The 16974-nt window shown below is 42.4% G+C and overlaps 1 protein-coding gene across 1 annotated transcript in view; it reads left to right on the forward strand.

The window, feature by feature from the left end:
* Positions 1-16974, forward strand: part of SEC22A (SEC22 homolog A, vesicle trafficking protein) — a 240478-nt gene that overhangs the window by 139935 nt on the left and 83569 nt on the right. Inside the window, exon 5 of the mRNA XM_078682032.1 lies at positions 2475-2593. Coding sequence (XP_078538158.1) covers positions 2475-2593 — 119 coding nt within the window. The remainder of the gene's footprint in view (positions 1-2474; positions 2594-16974) is intronic.

The following is a 16974-nucleotide window of genomic DNA, read 5'->3' on the forward strand; positions in this document are numbered from 1 at the left end:
TCCTTTATACCAATCTTCAACATTGCTACATCCCTTTCCGTCTCCCTTTAAAACCAGCCAAATCCAACTGCTAGCCCAACACGAGAAATCTATTATTGTCCATGATCATTTCAACCTCTGTTCGAGCATCCTAGCTTCTCTTTCTTGTGAATATTCTACATATTGAATTAACCATTCAACTTCATGCATACTCAGACCACAGCAGCCGGCTGCAGCCATTTCAGCCTGGCATCTTAACTCGTTTCAGCACTTTATTCCCTACCATTCGAGCTGTGGATGATGGCCAGTGTGTTCTCAACAACTCTGATTCCTTCCCTCTAGTCTTCCTAGACCTTTTGCTCGCTTTCAACAAGTCTGTCACTCAGCTCTGCTCTCCGTTCGAACGTCTCCTTTGTTCACAGGGGAAAAAGTCATAGCCTGGTTCACATCATTCATGGCCACCATCACCAGTTACTTCACATGCTTCCCCGTATTCACTTTCTCTTCCCTGTTACCTGCTGAGTCCACCATGCTTCTTTCCTATCTCCATTTCTTTTTTTAAATAACTGGACTATCTTTTGCCTGCCTTGGAATTCACACGCATTGACGGTATTTGGCACGGCCTAAAGCTTTCAGTAGTCCATGATACTCACCCTCTCAGATCTCCTTTTACTTTCAATTAAGCATGAAGTTGAAACTTATACCTAAAACTGAGTAGAACAAAAGCTGAGTTCTTCCTACTCGTGAGTACGAACAAAACCCCTGTCTGTCACCAAAGAACCTTAAAAATGTCTTGCCCTTTCTGACTGCCTGAGCCCTATCCTGCTATTGTCGCTTCACATTCGAAACCAATATTGACCCAAAACAATACCCCACATGGTTCCAAATTCCTCAGCAATGCTAATAATATCCTTTCTCCCAGTGCTTGAAATGGAAAAATAGAAGTTGTTTCTGAGAAGTGCCGGTACTCTCCAATTGAAAGTATAGCATTTCTCTTCAGAAGTGCTGGGACTCTCCCTCCCAAAATAAAAAAGTGCTGGTACTTTGTACCGGACAGTACCGGCCCATTTAAAGCACTGCTTTCTCCCTGAAAGAAGTTTCTCCGGAGGTGCTACGAAAAGCATTGGGAGGGTCTTTCCCCTCCCCCTCTTTTCCATAGAGCTCTTCTGATTCCCAAAGTTGGGTCAACAATGTATAGGTACCCTTAGCATCTTTAATGCAGCTTTCTTAAACCTGTTTCGATACTGTCATGCTGGGCTACCGCCCATGGTGTGTTCTGCCACTACATTGTCTGCTACATGCTACAACTTCTCTTACCAAGACGCTTTGGCTTGCAGATCCTGCCCCAGCTGTAATTGTAGTATGAAGGCAGCGCTGTCCCATTGACAACCGTTGCTCTAAGGGATCTCTTATGGTTGTAGTTGATAAGGGCCTCTAAAGGTGCTTTTAGTTTAAAATAAAGTGGCTGGTAAGAGATTCTCTCATCCTCATCCACTCCAATGGACCCCTGGTGAACCCCCCGGATATCTTTAGTCTTCTGCTTCCTCATAGCAGCCGGAATCCTGTCACCGGCCTTCATGTAATTGTATTTGCATTCACGTTCCATTCTTTATATGTAGTGTGAAGTTATGGTTTTGCGCTTTTTTAAAGGGTGTCTGATATAGTTACAAAGTCATCATTTTGGGTTGCAGAAAAAAGCTGTACATCAGAGGGTGTGTAATGTTCAGCTGTGCTGGGGTGTAATGTTCCATGTACAATGTCTGGAAAAGCTGAGACAATCGAGCCACGGCGACGGCGTATGTGCAATTGGACTGTTTTCTTATTTCTTTCAGGGGATATCAACTTCCCTGCCCCCAAAAAACCCTCCACTCCCTCTTCCCCCTCCCCTTTTTATGCCACACCCTGTTTTCTTATAGCCTCTGGTTTCCTTCCCACCCTGGAAAGGGTTTTATTCCCGCCCATTTTAAGAGTAAATCCCACCCATTTGTTTGGTGGGAATGGGTCAGAGAGCCGTTTGGGAATGCTCACAAAGACATGATTTTGGCATACACAAACTCACAAGGATACACACACATCATAAAGCCACAGTTCACTCTCCTGGTATGGGAACAACTCGTGGTATGCACTTAAATTTGTGAAAATGTGTTTACACTTGTAAGGTGCCCTTTTATGAATGTCTTGCGAGCGTAAATCCAGACATTTTTCCCGTTAATCAATGTTTACAGCCAAAATAACCTTTGTCAATCGGGATCTTTGTGTATTAGTGTTATCTGACTCAACTGAGGGTGCATAGCCAATACCTTCCTTGTTTTAATAATGAATTCAATTTCCTGTACAGTTTGGACTTTAACCTTTTCGATATGACATTTTCAAATAATCTAAAATTAACGGAGATGGAATTCTGCATAATAACCTCTTAGGTGGGGCATTTTTTCCAAATATTCTAAATTAAAATGAGAAGTTATGCATAATTGTGTTCTGTGTTTTTTTTTCAGCTCCTCATCAGCGCTTGGAACCCGTGACCCTGGCGGGGATTATTTCTGTTCTACTCAGTCTCTTGTGCGCGGCCTTGAATTTAATCCGCGGCTTCCATGCCATCGAGAGTCTGGTGCAGGTACCGTTCTCTTTATACAGGTTTTAAAAAAAGCACTGTCTGCAGCATAATATTGAAATAAGCTTTCTTTCAAATGAAGTAACGTTGTTTTTCTGCATGGATGCTCACAGCAGAGTCTGCTTTACGAAATGTTTCGTACAGTACTACTTGGTTTCTAGTCACTGTTAAGAACTGTTGTTGCTGGTCAAATTCTGCTCTTAAATGTGATGGCTGATACCAGAGTAAACTACTTGTTGGTGGCTGTTGACAAACCCAATAGAGTGCACGTTACATTTGAGCATGTAAATAACTCCAAAGTTCCCTTGTCACTCCTGGGCTTCTGTTTTTTCTGTGTATTTCTGATTTTGGCAGTTGTATTTACTTCTGCGATTACCTCCATGTCCCTTCATCCGTCCTTACGTCTTAATGGGAAACTACATCCTCGAAAAAGCATCCGCGTTTCCAGCAAATTCACCAATGATCTCTTCTGAATTCCTCTTCCTTCTTTCTTTAATAAAAGGAATAGACCTTCCGTTGTTCTTATGATTCAGAGACCCTCAGCTTCTCTGCCATTAGAGCCCATCTGCGTCACAGTTTAGCCTGTTTTTTCCTGTGTTTCTCTGGAGTCTGACTGTGCCCTGTATATACCACTTCTGTTCAGGATTATGATTCTCTGGAGACTGACTGTGCCCTGTATCTACCACTTCTGTTCAGGATTAGGATTCTCTGGAGACTGTGTCCTGTATCCACCACTTCTGTTCAGGATTAGGATTCTCTGGAGACTGTGTCCTGTATCCACCACTTCTGTTCAGGATTGGGATTCTCTGGAGACTGACTGTGCCCTGTATCTACCATTTCTGTTCAGGATTAGGATTCTTTGGAGACTGACTGTGCCCTGTATCTTCCACTTCTGTTCCGGATTAGGATTCTCTGGAGACTGACTGTGCCCTGTGTCTACCACTTCTGTTCAGGATTAGGATTCTCTGGAGACTGACTGTGCCCTGTGTCTTCCACTTCTGTTCAGGATTAGGATTCTCTGGAGACTGACTGTGCCCTGTGTCTTCCACTTCTGTTCAGGATTAGGATTCTCTGGAGACTGACTGTGCCCTGTGTCTACCACTTCTGTTCAGGATTAGGATTCTCTGGAGACTGACTGTGCCCTGTATCTACCATTTCTGTTCAGGATTAGGATTCTCTGGAGACTGACTGTGTCCATTATCTACCACTTCTGTTCAGGATTAGGAAGTGGATTGTCAAGGTGAGTGTGAAGCACCACTCCTGCGTCCATTCTACTTCCCACTTGCGTCCATTTTGTTGTGCTGTAGCATGGTACGAACTGGTGTACACAAAGGAAAGCTGCTACTCCCTTCTGGGGCCAATTTTGTAGTTTAACATTGACACTTCCCATAGGGACGAGGGCAAGTTGACTGCCCTCTCTTCATTGGAGGTGGTTTAGCAGAAACAGAAATGCTACCAACGCCTCTGAGGTTTAAAAGACCCCAAGTAGCAGGCTTTTGTTCTATTTAGCTACAGCCATGATCAACCATAAAAGTACTTCCAGAAATGTCGGCATGTGGAAGAGCCTTTAATTTCTCCTGAACTTGTTGTTAATTCCCTTTCCTTCATGATCTCCAGTAAATTGTAGCCTGAGCTTTTTTTAATCCTGGTGAAAGTACAAGAGCCAGTACCTCACATGGAGAAGTTGGTCCAAGGCTTCCAGCTGTTTGAGGTAGTGGTCTACTAGAGAACTCCTGGGGTTTCCTACCCCCCATAGATTAGTAGATCCCAAGAAGTCCTTTGGATCCTATGGGGCTCCCAAAGCATATTCTTTCTTGCTCTTTCACTCTCAACAACAGCAGCAGCAGTTTCTGCACAAACAAATATTTGGCAGTTCAGTTTTTGTAGGCAGGCCTGTGGTTGGGCATTGCTTTCATTCGCAATCCCAGACTCAGCTCTTCCTCCACACCTTAGCTGCCTTAGATGCCAAGTCTTGCTCCGGTAAGGCGGACGGATTGCCTGCTCCCTTTTTAGGTCGAGCCTGGGCAGCGCATGTGCTGTTCTGCGAGCCATGGTGTACTGGAGTATGGAATAGAAGCCCTGCCCACTCTCCGCCCCTATTTGTCATTGGCTTGTGCCATTGTCCTTTGTAAATGCTAGCTTCTGATTCGTTAATAGGCTTGTTAGTCCCTTCTTAGTACCACCTTGTCTTCATTCGTAACCTCCCATGAGCCCTGTTACTTTGGTTGTTACACAGTGAGTCTTTTTTAGTCTGTAAGCACTATTTTCTTTGAGTAGTTTCTCCTACTGCAGGCACGACATGATTTCCTGCAACATTCAGCATGCCATGCGTGCTTTCACTTTCTTAGCAGCCCCGGACTATGGAAGCACCTTTTTTGCATAGGTCTCGCATTTACAAGAGTTTGAGCTATTGGCATTGTACATGACAATGCTTTTTATTTGTGTGTTCATTATCAAAACATATAAATAAAAGGCATTGTCATTTACAATGCCAATAGCTTAAACTCTCGCAAATGCGCGACCTATTGCATTGCAAATGCTTGTTATGTTCCGCAGCTGTCTTACATCCAGCATCAGCGCACCCTGCAAAGTATGAAAGGAAGGTGTCAGCTGGAATTCGAGTTTTCATCAGTCCTCAATGGTTCCATCACAAGCCTCTTCATGGAGGGGCCATGAAAAAGTCAACGCATCTAGCTGGGATGGAAACTCTCCTAAGGAAGACTTTTGTCCTTCCATTGCCTTCATGTAAAAGGGATACAGGGGTCCCTTCCGTTCTCTTGTAGGGGTGAACCCATAATGAGCCATACACTTATATTCGACTTGAAAGGAGTCAAACGTTTGCTGTCAGCAACGGCATTTAAGATGGCCTTTCCCCTGATAAATAAAATAAATAAATCCGGTATTTGTAGAGCGCGAACTAGTCACTCCTAACGGTCTCATTGAGCCGTTGGGGAGATTAAGTGAGCTATTGCCCAGAGTCACATGATGCTGAGCTGAGCTGCCACCGACGCTGGGGATCGAACCGTGATCCCCGCAATATCTTGATACGTCTTGGCGATCCACTGACCACTATGGATTTACAGGAAGTTTATTTTTACATTCTGGGGCATCCTTTGTCCCAGTGTTACCCCTACTTCACTGTGGGGGAAAGATCATTACCACTTCTCCCTCCTACCCTTTGGCTTGTAAGTCGACTCTCATTTGCATAAATCGGCTTTTAAACGAAAGTTGATTGGCGCAGCACGACTTCCACACAACTGTATTGTAAATCTAGACCTCAGTCGGCAGCCTCCCTCCTGCGTCATCTCTATTAGGAAATATTTCAACTATGAACTGCTAATGGGCTAGTTCATAATGGTAATGTGTAAAGCAAGTCTCCTGCCTGCATGCGCGAGTGAAAAATGTATCATGTCTGCTCATTACTCGTTGCAATAATTACACAGGCATCTGGTTGCTACGCACATAGATCCATAATGTAGGAGATTATTATGGGCACTCAGATGACAAGTTCTCTGTTCCTAATGAAGCCTCACTGCTGAATACCAAACCAACGCCCTGCCCATAATTAACAGTAACAAATGATGCCACGCATTGTGTTGGGACACGTCCTGACGGGCTTTCCAGACTATCAAGTACCGCTTTCATTCACACGGATTCTAGAAGGTTCTGTACGTGCAGAGGATTTGTCAATTGAAATCCGCAGTGCTATCTAGCATCTATGCAGCATACCTCAGTAGGCTGTTGCGCACAACTGTTGACAGTGTTGAGCATTATACCGCGCTATAAATGGTCACTGGGATACAGGGAGAGGGGTCGCTCCTCAAACGGCTCACACGTTGGGAGTGGAAGGAAAGCGGGCGGCCTGTTTCCTGGAGTCAAGATTATTGGTACTTAAAAATAGCAATAGTTAATATATTTGTTTTTAAAATAAAATGCATGGGAAATTATGAGCTTGTGTGAGTCGGAATTCTGAGCAGGGAAATTATACAGCTTCCAGTGGTTCGCTTCTTTGTACATATATACCTGTTACAATAAATTGTAAAGTTACCCCTTTGTAAAACTACTTAAAAAATGCAGTGAGAATATTTTATTGCCTGCTTGATTTTCCTCGTCACCTTTTCTTTTAGAAGGAGCAGTATTCCGCATGCCCTGCATTGCGCCTCCTTTAGGAAAGGAAGTGATGTGGCATTGTGTTCCTGGCTCACCTAAGGCTTAATAAAACAGCTTTTTATGCCAGACAGGCCCAGTGTCCCGCCACCTATTTGCTGACCATTCATTATTGCCACATATTTTGTCCACAGATATCCCACTGACAGACCACACTGATAACTGCAATTCACATGAACCGCATCCAATCGCAATTAAGCCCTTTTCTTGGCTATACTATTATCGTTTTCTCTAGCAGTAAGCAAGCCTTTAGTTATGTATTGTGTTTTGTAGTTAAATTAGCTTTCTATACATACATGATGCTCGAACGCAGTACTACAGTGTTTTAGCGTGCTCTTAATAGTTGCCATTTTACTTAATAATTGTGAAAAAAAAGTATTTTTGTGGTTTTTAATAAATGATGTATTTGCACAGTCAATGTGTTGCTATAATTAGATTTAAGGTCAGTGATTTACTGTAGTTCATCCATAGTATGAAACCATTCCAATAAATAGGTGCCCTTTGAGGTCACCTATTAATGAATGCTATTAATCTCATTTTAGGAACCGTAGATCTATACCTCCGATGCGATTCTGTGATCAATAATGGTGTGATGGCTTGTTTAGTACTAACACCTTCACTTGCTCGGATGTAACATAGTGGTAGTGAATTACTTCCACAGTTGTACATTGCTTCAAATTATAATTTCTTTTTGTAGATGCTCATGCATTTTCTCCCTTGATAGAGGCTCTTCGAACATTCCACCCACTTAACAGTACAATATATAAATTCAAAAGTGCGATACAGAAAGACAAACATTTGAAGGCTGGGACAGAAGTCCATTATTAGCCCTGAACTACTTTATTGCCTTCAATGAGGTGGGCATCATTTAAGTGTTATAATAGATGTAATGTCATTTTAATAGGTGTTACTTGCATGTTTCTTCCATATAGGTTGTACCCAGCCCAGCCAAGCATCTTATGCATGCCTCCCTTCTCCTTACCTAACGTCATATGCAGATGACCCACAGATCCTTGCATACTGGAATTGTGACTAGGACTTTATCAGTGTTTAGCTTGGGGTTATATTTTTGTTTTGTTTCACAAGTGTTGCACACATTTCCCTTTCAGTACTTTACTATGCAGCCAGTTCATGCCACAGTGGCAGCTGCTGTTGTCACTGCTCAGTTTCACGTCATGTCCACTTACACTCTTATTTCACTGATCTATGGATGCTCTTTTTTGGACAAAGAAAGGTTCAGCTGTTAATACGGTGTCCCATGAACAGTGGCTGGATATTCTGGCCCTATGCATGGTCCTGATGCCTTTTAGTAACAGTCCTGCATCTTTTTGTCTGCTTCTGATAGGATAGGTTCTGATAACTTCTACCTCTCCTTAGGACATTGCTTCTTCTATTGAGCTCCATCACTGGCTGCAACCATGACTGTTTCCTGGAAGGTGCTATGGTTTAAGAGCCACAGCTGGTTGTTTCCAGATAAAAGACGGGACAATCGGAGACACCCTGCAGCTGGTCAAGATTGGCTACAAATATTCAGGCGTTTCTCTAGAAGCCCTGCTTAGTGAGTGATTATAGTCTTGGACCAGCACTTCCCTGAACGCAGTGCCGCCAGTCATTACAGACTGGGTGAGGTGCTTGTACTAGCCAGAGTTATCCGGTTGCACTTGCGTGACACTTTATACACAATGCTGCTTACAAAGCATTCAGCAAGAACCTGGTTCCAATTGGACTAGTTTGGTGATAGCCACCTTCAATTCAGAGACTTACGGACCTCAATGGGTGAGTGAGGTCCGTCTTGGTAACACCAGCTCCGGTGGATCTGGTCATGCCTGGTGCCCATATTGAACCAAGAACTTCAATCCAAATTCTAGACCAGAAACTATCTTAGTGACTCGACAAAATTCCAAGGAAAATATTATTCCTAAAAAGACGTGAAGAAAATCACCGCCAAGGTCTTACGTTTCTCTGTCGCCATTAAGTGGGAGATCAGCTTATTTTTCTGCTTATGACTAAGGATCACATCTTGAGTAGCTACAGTACTTGCTTTTTGTCAGTGGTGCACCTACATGCTCTCAAAAGTAATTACCAAAGTCATTTTCTTCACTTAGAAGAATGATGCGCGGCTAGCAAAGGTACTGTTCCGTCAGGCTTGTCCCTGTGGCGTCACTCATCTGGCTTTTGCATGAATACACTTAGTACTTTTCTGATCAAATGTTTCTGGTTTACTCATTCGTGCACAGTTGTTCATATTTACTTACCATTTACTCTACTGCCTGTTCAGATGAAGATCACTTTATTCACCGTAGCTATTTAATGTTAAAGAGCGATTGTCTACAATACAATATATGTGGAGTAAGCTTTAGATCAGCCCCTCTCTCATGATTGGATGGCTTTCTTGCCTATCTCACTTCTCTGCTCCTTATTCAATGGCTTTTCTTCCTGTTCATGTGTTTGCTCTGCCCATATAGCTTAGCTACTTTATCATGTTTATTCGTTGACTTGCATACTTCCACTTCGGACTTGAGGGTCTGTCTATTTTTGATTTGTTTTTTAGCACTCCCTGTGAGTGCATTGCTTTGCCCCTTTCCCAGCTCCCAACATAATGTTTTAATTATTCACTTTTTAAAAATCTTTATGCATAGGATAGCTGTCTGGCCACTCAGTTCTATTACATTGGACTGTTTCAAGCAAACCTTTTTTTTTTTCTCTTCTCAAAACGTCTGTCGGCTGATTTAGAACAGAAAATTAAAGTTAAAACAGTGTTTTGGTATGGATGCCCACCCTTACACATCTTAAAGGGAATTTTGCTTTGTGGGCAGATGAACTCTTGGTGCAAAGGCCTGGTTGGCTGCTATTCTAGGAGAAATCCTCAGAGTACGGTTTTAATTTCTAGAGCGAATACTCGGGTGGCTTATTAGATACAACTCCATACATCAAAATCCTGTAGCTGTGCATGCAGTAAGACAGCTTAATGCCGAAATTGGTCTTGGCCACCTTTTTTAACCGTCTTTTTACTTCCGTTGCTGACAGAGTACTTCACTGCAACACATAAGAGTTCCCCACAAATGTACGCCTTTTAGAGCACGGAATTGTATACTACGTTTTAAAAGTAAGTAACATCTAGAGAAAACAAAGCAATCTGTCTTTATTACATGACTGGAAATCTATATATTTTATGCTATGTCAGATTGAGGTGATAAATATCGCTAGCAAATTGGATTCCATCTTTTTTCATCTGTGACCTTTGTCACCATCCTGAATCTAGGACAAGATGATAACAAATTACTTTAATAAAATTAAGAATAATTAATCAACGAAGGGCAAAGTAACGGTCCGTAGAATATTAGGCTGGGCAGCAGTCCAAGCAGCTGTAGGTTTGATTTACTTCTCAGCGAAAAACAATGTTGTTCTCATTGTAAAATATCACCGAACAAATACTTAGACCCATAAAACATAAATATTTATAAATATATGGCAATAACATTTGTTGGACTCGTGGAAATTATGTGAGAGGGAGAGTGTCCAGAAAGCTTTCCATTAGCAATATTTGTCCTTTTACTTTAATTTATTCCTTGACCGAGCCTTGTAACAAATCGCCTGCTTGACAACAATTTATTATGGGGACTGCACAAATGGTGTCTACTGCGCTGGATGTTTTTGAATGCAGTCACGACTGTCAGTATGTGTAACACTTTATTAACAAGATCAGGCATGGCAGGCTTCCAGTAGAAGAGAGAAAATATGTTCCAGGCGTTGGAAGTACTTTCTGTTTTCCATTTGTCAGAGCCCAGTGAAGCGAACTTGCGAAGACTCTCTTCCAATAATTAATTTTTGAGAGATTGCTGTTTGTGCCAACTATGTTAATCAATAACACTAGTCTTTTTGTCTGATAGTGACTTCCTACCACACGTTCCTTATCTTTTGAATAATTGCCCAGGTGTCAGACTGGATTTGGAAACTTTTGAGCTGTATCTTTGTACGCCCCTCGGGTCCACAATGACGGTATTCCACTCTGGAAATGACATGTTAAGCATACAGACTCCACTCCTGCGTGCTGAGGTCAGTTGGTTTCTCTCCGCGCCACCATGTGTAGAACCTAAGCTACTTCTCAACTCTTTTAGAGACCTGTTTACCTTATAAATCGAAATCCTGCGTGTGATGGAAATGTCTCCTCCCAAGACATCCGGGTTTAAGCCAGTGATAAACTGGAGGGCCATTCGGGCCGCAAGCCGAAGCTCTGGCAAGAAGAATTGGAAGTCCCTGCGTCATGGCCGATCTAAGTCCATGGGCCTGTCTTGGCCCCATGCGCGGCCCAGAAGCCAATCATGAGGTCGGTCATCATCACACTCCAAATCCTCAAATATGTCAAAGAAAAACATAAAAAATCCAAGCTGGACTCAGCTTCTTCCTGTCAGTCTCATACACCTGAGAACATGCGAGGGCATCGTCATGTCTCTCGATCTCACTCCCCAAGCTGATCGACCTCGAAGTCCATCCCGCTACTTGTCCTGGCACAACCTGAGTTTTCGAAGCCTTCTGCGACACCGAGGCAGATTCAAGAGTTAAGCAAGGCCATGCTGCGACTATGGATTCTTACCAACTGTCTTTGTCGCGCCTGTGGGCCCCACAGCGCAGACAGCCGGCGGGTTTACGCTTGGTGCCAGCTGGATCCCCTGAACCCATTACTGGACCTCTACTGTTGTAGACAAATCTAGGACTCTAGTTAAATATTCCCGATTTATGCCCTTATGTGGTTATATCAAATCATATCCTTATATAGGCATAAGAATTATACCCATATTAAGACATAGCCAATGCAGTCCAAATACGGCAAGGCTACTCCCATAGACTCCTAGAAAGCACAACGTGTTCTTAGATAAACCAAGCCTCCAGCAACCCGGGAATTCCCCCTGCTTCTGTATTGATTTGTCCTAGAACTCCAGGAGTCCTGAAAGAACTGCGAGTTCTTAGTGACGTCTTATGTCCAACCTTACGTCAAACTCGGCACCTTCCAGGTATAAATATACCAGCATCTGCCCTAGCAAAACACACGGTGGTTTGGAGCAGATCGACTATCTACTTGCCCGACGCCCTGCTGTAGCAAGTGCCGAAGGAAGCCGACCCTCCCGCTGACGCACTGAGAGAGACGCTGTCTTTTCTCCTGCCGAGAAATCCAGCTCCAGTGTTTCCCTGTCACCCTTGAGCGTTGCTGGGAGATTGAGTCCTGAGAGAGAGATACAAGACCTCCTTCATCCTATAACCAAGGTACGGAGCTGATTAGACCCTTAGAAAATTCTTGATTTAGATTCTTGGCAGAAACTATCTTAACTCAAACTACATCTCACTTACTCCTTCCCACGTACTAGGCTTAGGTTAGGTACACCGGGGTAGGCGTATCTTAGAAGCACCAGTTGAGTACGTTTAGTCATTATTTTATCATTGTATGTATTTTATCCATTTTAAACACTGTATGGCTTAGAAACCATACCATGCTTTTACAGTGTTATTTTATAGTACTCCTTTTACTGTACGCACTTTACTTTATGACAAGTATTGCGATTGTAGCAATTCACTTCTCTTGCATGAGAAAGAAGACTGTTCAATAAATAACCTCTTTTATTGAAAACGCCCGTCTCTCTGTTTCTCTGCACTTCTGGTGAAACTATGTATGCACGATTGACTGAGTAAAATAGCTATCTATTGTTTCCGTGACTCTGGAGATATACTCCTTATTCTTGAGGGAGCAAAGTTGTCATGTTTATGCGGTTGTCAGAAACGAATCCCTTCTTGTGAATTCGAGAAAGTTTCTAGTGACCTCTGAGCTAGCTGGCATTCATAATTAAGTCTAACATATCCAATAGAGACCCAGTCGACCTAAGTCCTACGTCTAAACTATCGTTTATGTTATTCCAATGCACAGAGCCTATTGGGAATATAGGAAGTACACTACATGGCACCCAACGTTTGGTAAGGCGATAATTTAACGCTAGATACTAGAGTAACTCAGTCGTGCTTTTCACACAGACCCCCTTTTTCCCATAAAAACTCCAATAGACGTCTGGAGTGGGTGAAAGGTTAATATCCGCCAAAACTTAGTACGAGTAGAATCCTATGAATTAGTTTTTGGTTTAGTCAACGTTGAAGGATACAGTGTTCCAAAATATTGTGCACCTAATCTTTGTTTCCTTGAAACTTGCTCTGCAAACTTTCTGTCAGCAAAAATGCCGGAAAGTGACGATGAAAGGGAAAGAGCTAGAATAGAAGCTCAAGCAGTCTTAGATGACGCAGCCCCCCAAAATGACCCAGATGCAATAAAGATCCCGATAAATATAAGAAGAAGTGTAACTTACAAACTTATAAATAATGGAGTATCATCAAGAGGTGCTACAGTCATATTTGTGGTAGAGGCACATGAAGATCGGCAGACAGAGGTATTCTATTCATGGATAACTTTTCCAGCAGCAAATGCTGTGACACACGAGGTTCACTACTACAAAGCAGAGGAACCTCGATGGAATACGTTCCTTTCGAGGACGTTGAAATTCCACTAACTTACCAGGAGCATCAGCTTTGGTTTAATGGCGCCCTAAAACATCAAAATCACATTACCAGGCTCGGTCCACTAGGTAGACCAGGAGCCACATGGCCGGTTCTAGCCAGCTATACACCACATCCTGACATTGAAGAAATGTCAGACAGAGAACTTTTAGTTCAGCTAAAACAATTAATTAAAATACATAGACAATTGGTCCAATATGTCATGCGGACTTTAACTGTCCAACCAGCAATAACAATTCCACAGCACACCCCTCACCAGGGGAACACAAATAAAATTACACCACAGACTATACAATCAGTCATTGGCAAATTACCCGCAAAACGGGAACAAATTCCGTTCTGGTTAGCTCCAAAAATTACTCAAATAGAGGCAGTATTTCCTGATAGTACACCTCATGAAAAACACAGAATTCTGACACTTGGGGAACAGTCTTTGCTTCAATATACACAAAAACACATGGTGTTCCGTCTATGGCGGTTATACCAGACGTACTAAGACAGATTCAAAATGAATACGGTCCGGAGCCTGCTTTAAATCTAGTTATGAAATTACTGAAAGACTTTAAGCAAGTCTCGGCTATACTACTAGCCAACATAAAAGGAGAAGCAGCATCTGTGGCGATCCGCCAAAAATTAAAAGAAACAGAAATAACTGACCAACCTTTTGAACTTGCCAGAATAATTGAAAAGTGCTATGAAGAATTAGGTAGAGATAGTTTGGGTGGGAAACCACTAAAACCAAAACTAACTGAAAATCCTGATAAAAGCTTTATTAAGAATAATCTCATTACTCCAAAAAAGAAGTGGGAGGGTAATAAACAAACCACTCCCAGAGAAAAACAGTTTCAGTCCAGAGGAAGGTCTCCCCAACGGAGAAATAGATCTCCAGGAGGAGGGGACAGGTCTCCAAAACGGGAGCCCTCTGAAAAAAGATACAACCTTAGAGATAGGGACAAGTTAAGAAAACCTGACAGATATCAAGATAATGATACACGTCCCTCTCGATCTTTTCAGACTTCCTCACAGAAGTCGGAAAGAAGAGGACGGTCAGAACATAAAGAAGAGTGCGTCAAGTCCAAAGACAAGGAACCTGCTCATCAAAGTAAAAAAATACAATTTCCCAAGAAGAAGGTAGCTAGTATTAAAATAAAACATGCCGAGGATTCTGAGGACACAACTCAAGAACGGAGAATGGGCCCAGACAATGCTAGACAGCGCAGCAGAAGTGACCATAGCTCGCAAGATCCTGATGAATCTTCTGAAGACAGTGGACACAAATGAATACATTCAGGTGGAAACTGCAGACACCAGAGTTAGTGTACCCCATAAATTATATGAAATAACATTACGTATAGAAGGGGACAAAACTAGGAAAATAAGAGGTCTCTTTTGGGAGAATCTATCTAAAGGCTATGATATCCTTCTAGCAGAGAAAGACTGGCCACCAGGGTTTGTCAGGGAGTGCCCAATGGCGAAGAAATGATTATGCCTGCCTTCTCAAATCACATTCCAATTCATAAAAAATACACATATGCTAGAAAAATGGGCAGTGGGCCAAGCCCCTGCATTATATAAAAATCATGTAGGATGGGATGAGGATTCTCCTCACCATAAAATTCAGTTAAAAAAATCAACCTACTGCACAGAGGCAGTATCCTGTAAAGCAAGAAGCTAAAAAACAAGTCAGGGAGATCTTAGATCAACTTGAATACCAGGGGGTGATTGAAACATGCACCTCACAAATGAACAAATGAACAACCCTTTGTTTCCTGTCTCCAAACCGGACGATTCATATTGTCTAGTTTTGGATTACAGACACCTAAACTCTTGTTGCAAAACATTTGCAGTACAAAACTCACACAGTGCAGCACTAATGAATAACATTGTGCGCAAAAAATATAAAACGACATTAGATATTTCAAATGGTTTCTTCTGTCAAAACATTGCACCAGAAAGCAGGTATTTGACCGCTTTCTCCAGTATGGGGGCCCAGGGCAATTTTGTCGTCTCCCCCAGGGATTCAAGAACAGCCCAGGATTATTTTCAGCCAGGGTAACAGAATTACTACAAATATATGATGATGAGGCATTATCTTATGTCGATGACATCTATCTTAGAGACGATGACCTGGAGACACACTTGAAAAGAGTGTACACCATTATACTTGTGTTCGCATCTGAAGGATACAAATTCAACTTTAAAAAATCACGAATTGCCCACCTCACTGTCCTATTTTTAGGATATGAGTTATCAAGTGAAGGCAAAAGCCTAGCAGACAACTTCTTAGAGAAGTGTGCAGTACTCCAAGCTCCGAAAACGCTGAAAAACTTACAATCAATTCTAAGTTGCCTGAATTTCGGAAGAACTGACATTCTAAACTACGCAGAGAGGGTTAAACCCCTCTACGAATAAATAAAATCTGATTTCAAACCAATTAATTGGACACAGAAACACACCAAAATATTACGATCAATACAAACAGACATGTTAACTAAAACAAAACTGCAAACACGCGCAAACGAACGCAACCTTGTAATCCGAGTCATCCCAGGAAGATGCGGATTTACGTACCTGACCTCTAATGAGGGAGAAACGGTACCAATAGCTTATAAATCACACTTGTACACACAAGCTGAAATAAAATTCAGTTCTACTGAAAAAATTCTGACTGCGGTCCAAACTGCTGTAGCAAAAGAAAGAGCCCTAGCCCAAGGGAAGAGCATATCTGTTTTAACAGCAGTATCAGCCCTTGAGGCAGTAACAAGACCGAGCATTCCGAATGCTAAAGCTTTACATCCGAGATGGATACAATGGATTAATTCTCTTGCTGCAACAGACGTGATACACGCATTTGATCCCAAAATGAAAAAGCTAGAACATCTAGAATACGAACATGAATGTCCTCTGTCGATTGAAATTCTGCCTCTCAAACAGTACGCCTGTGTAATCTACACAGACGGATCTGCACAACACTACGGTGTGGATAAACAAGTTTACAATGCAGCATGCGCGATTGTTAAAGGTCGCTGGCGCATAGGTAAATTCAGACCAATGGTCACTAAAACTGAATCACTCAGAAACTACAGCTCAGCGAGCTGAACTACGAGCTTTAAAGATGGCGCTTGAGAATGCCGATCGCGAATTCCCCACACTAATAGTGTGCGACTCGCATTTCTGCGTCCAGTCTTACAATGATTTCATGCAGACCTGGATTGAAAACGGTTACAAAGATGAGACAGGTGTTACAATAAAGCATAAAAAACTATGGGAACAAGTAGTTCTTTTACAGAAATAACTACGAAAGACTCACGTGATACATACGCAGAGTCTTCGACGTTATGGCGTTCACGTTGCAGGGAATTCATTGGCTAACAAAGCCACAACGGCAGCTGTTCAACCGGCTTCCGTAGCTACAAAAAAGCGTTCTAAAAAACTAATAGATGGAGAAACCATGCTGGCAGTAAAAGCCTCATTAAAAGGCGACTATGCGGCATTACCTCTAAAATATCCACTCAATAATACATACATAATTGATGCAAACTCCGTTCCTTTTGCTCGAATCCCTGGAGTGGGGGACAGAGTAATCCCAAACACGAACCGGAGGGCTTACTTGATTCAAGAAGCACACATTGGAATGGGTCTGGGGCACCAAGAGATCTTGA

Source organism: Lissotriton helveticus, chromosome 3_1 (assembly GCF_964261635.1).
Source record: "Lissotriton helveticus chromosome 3_1, aLisHel1.1, whole genome shotgun sequence".
NCBI classification, from domain to species: Eukaryota; Metazoa; Chordata; class Amphibia; order Caudata; family Salamandridae; genus Lissotriton; species Lissotriton helveticus.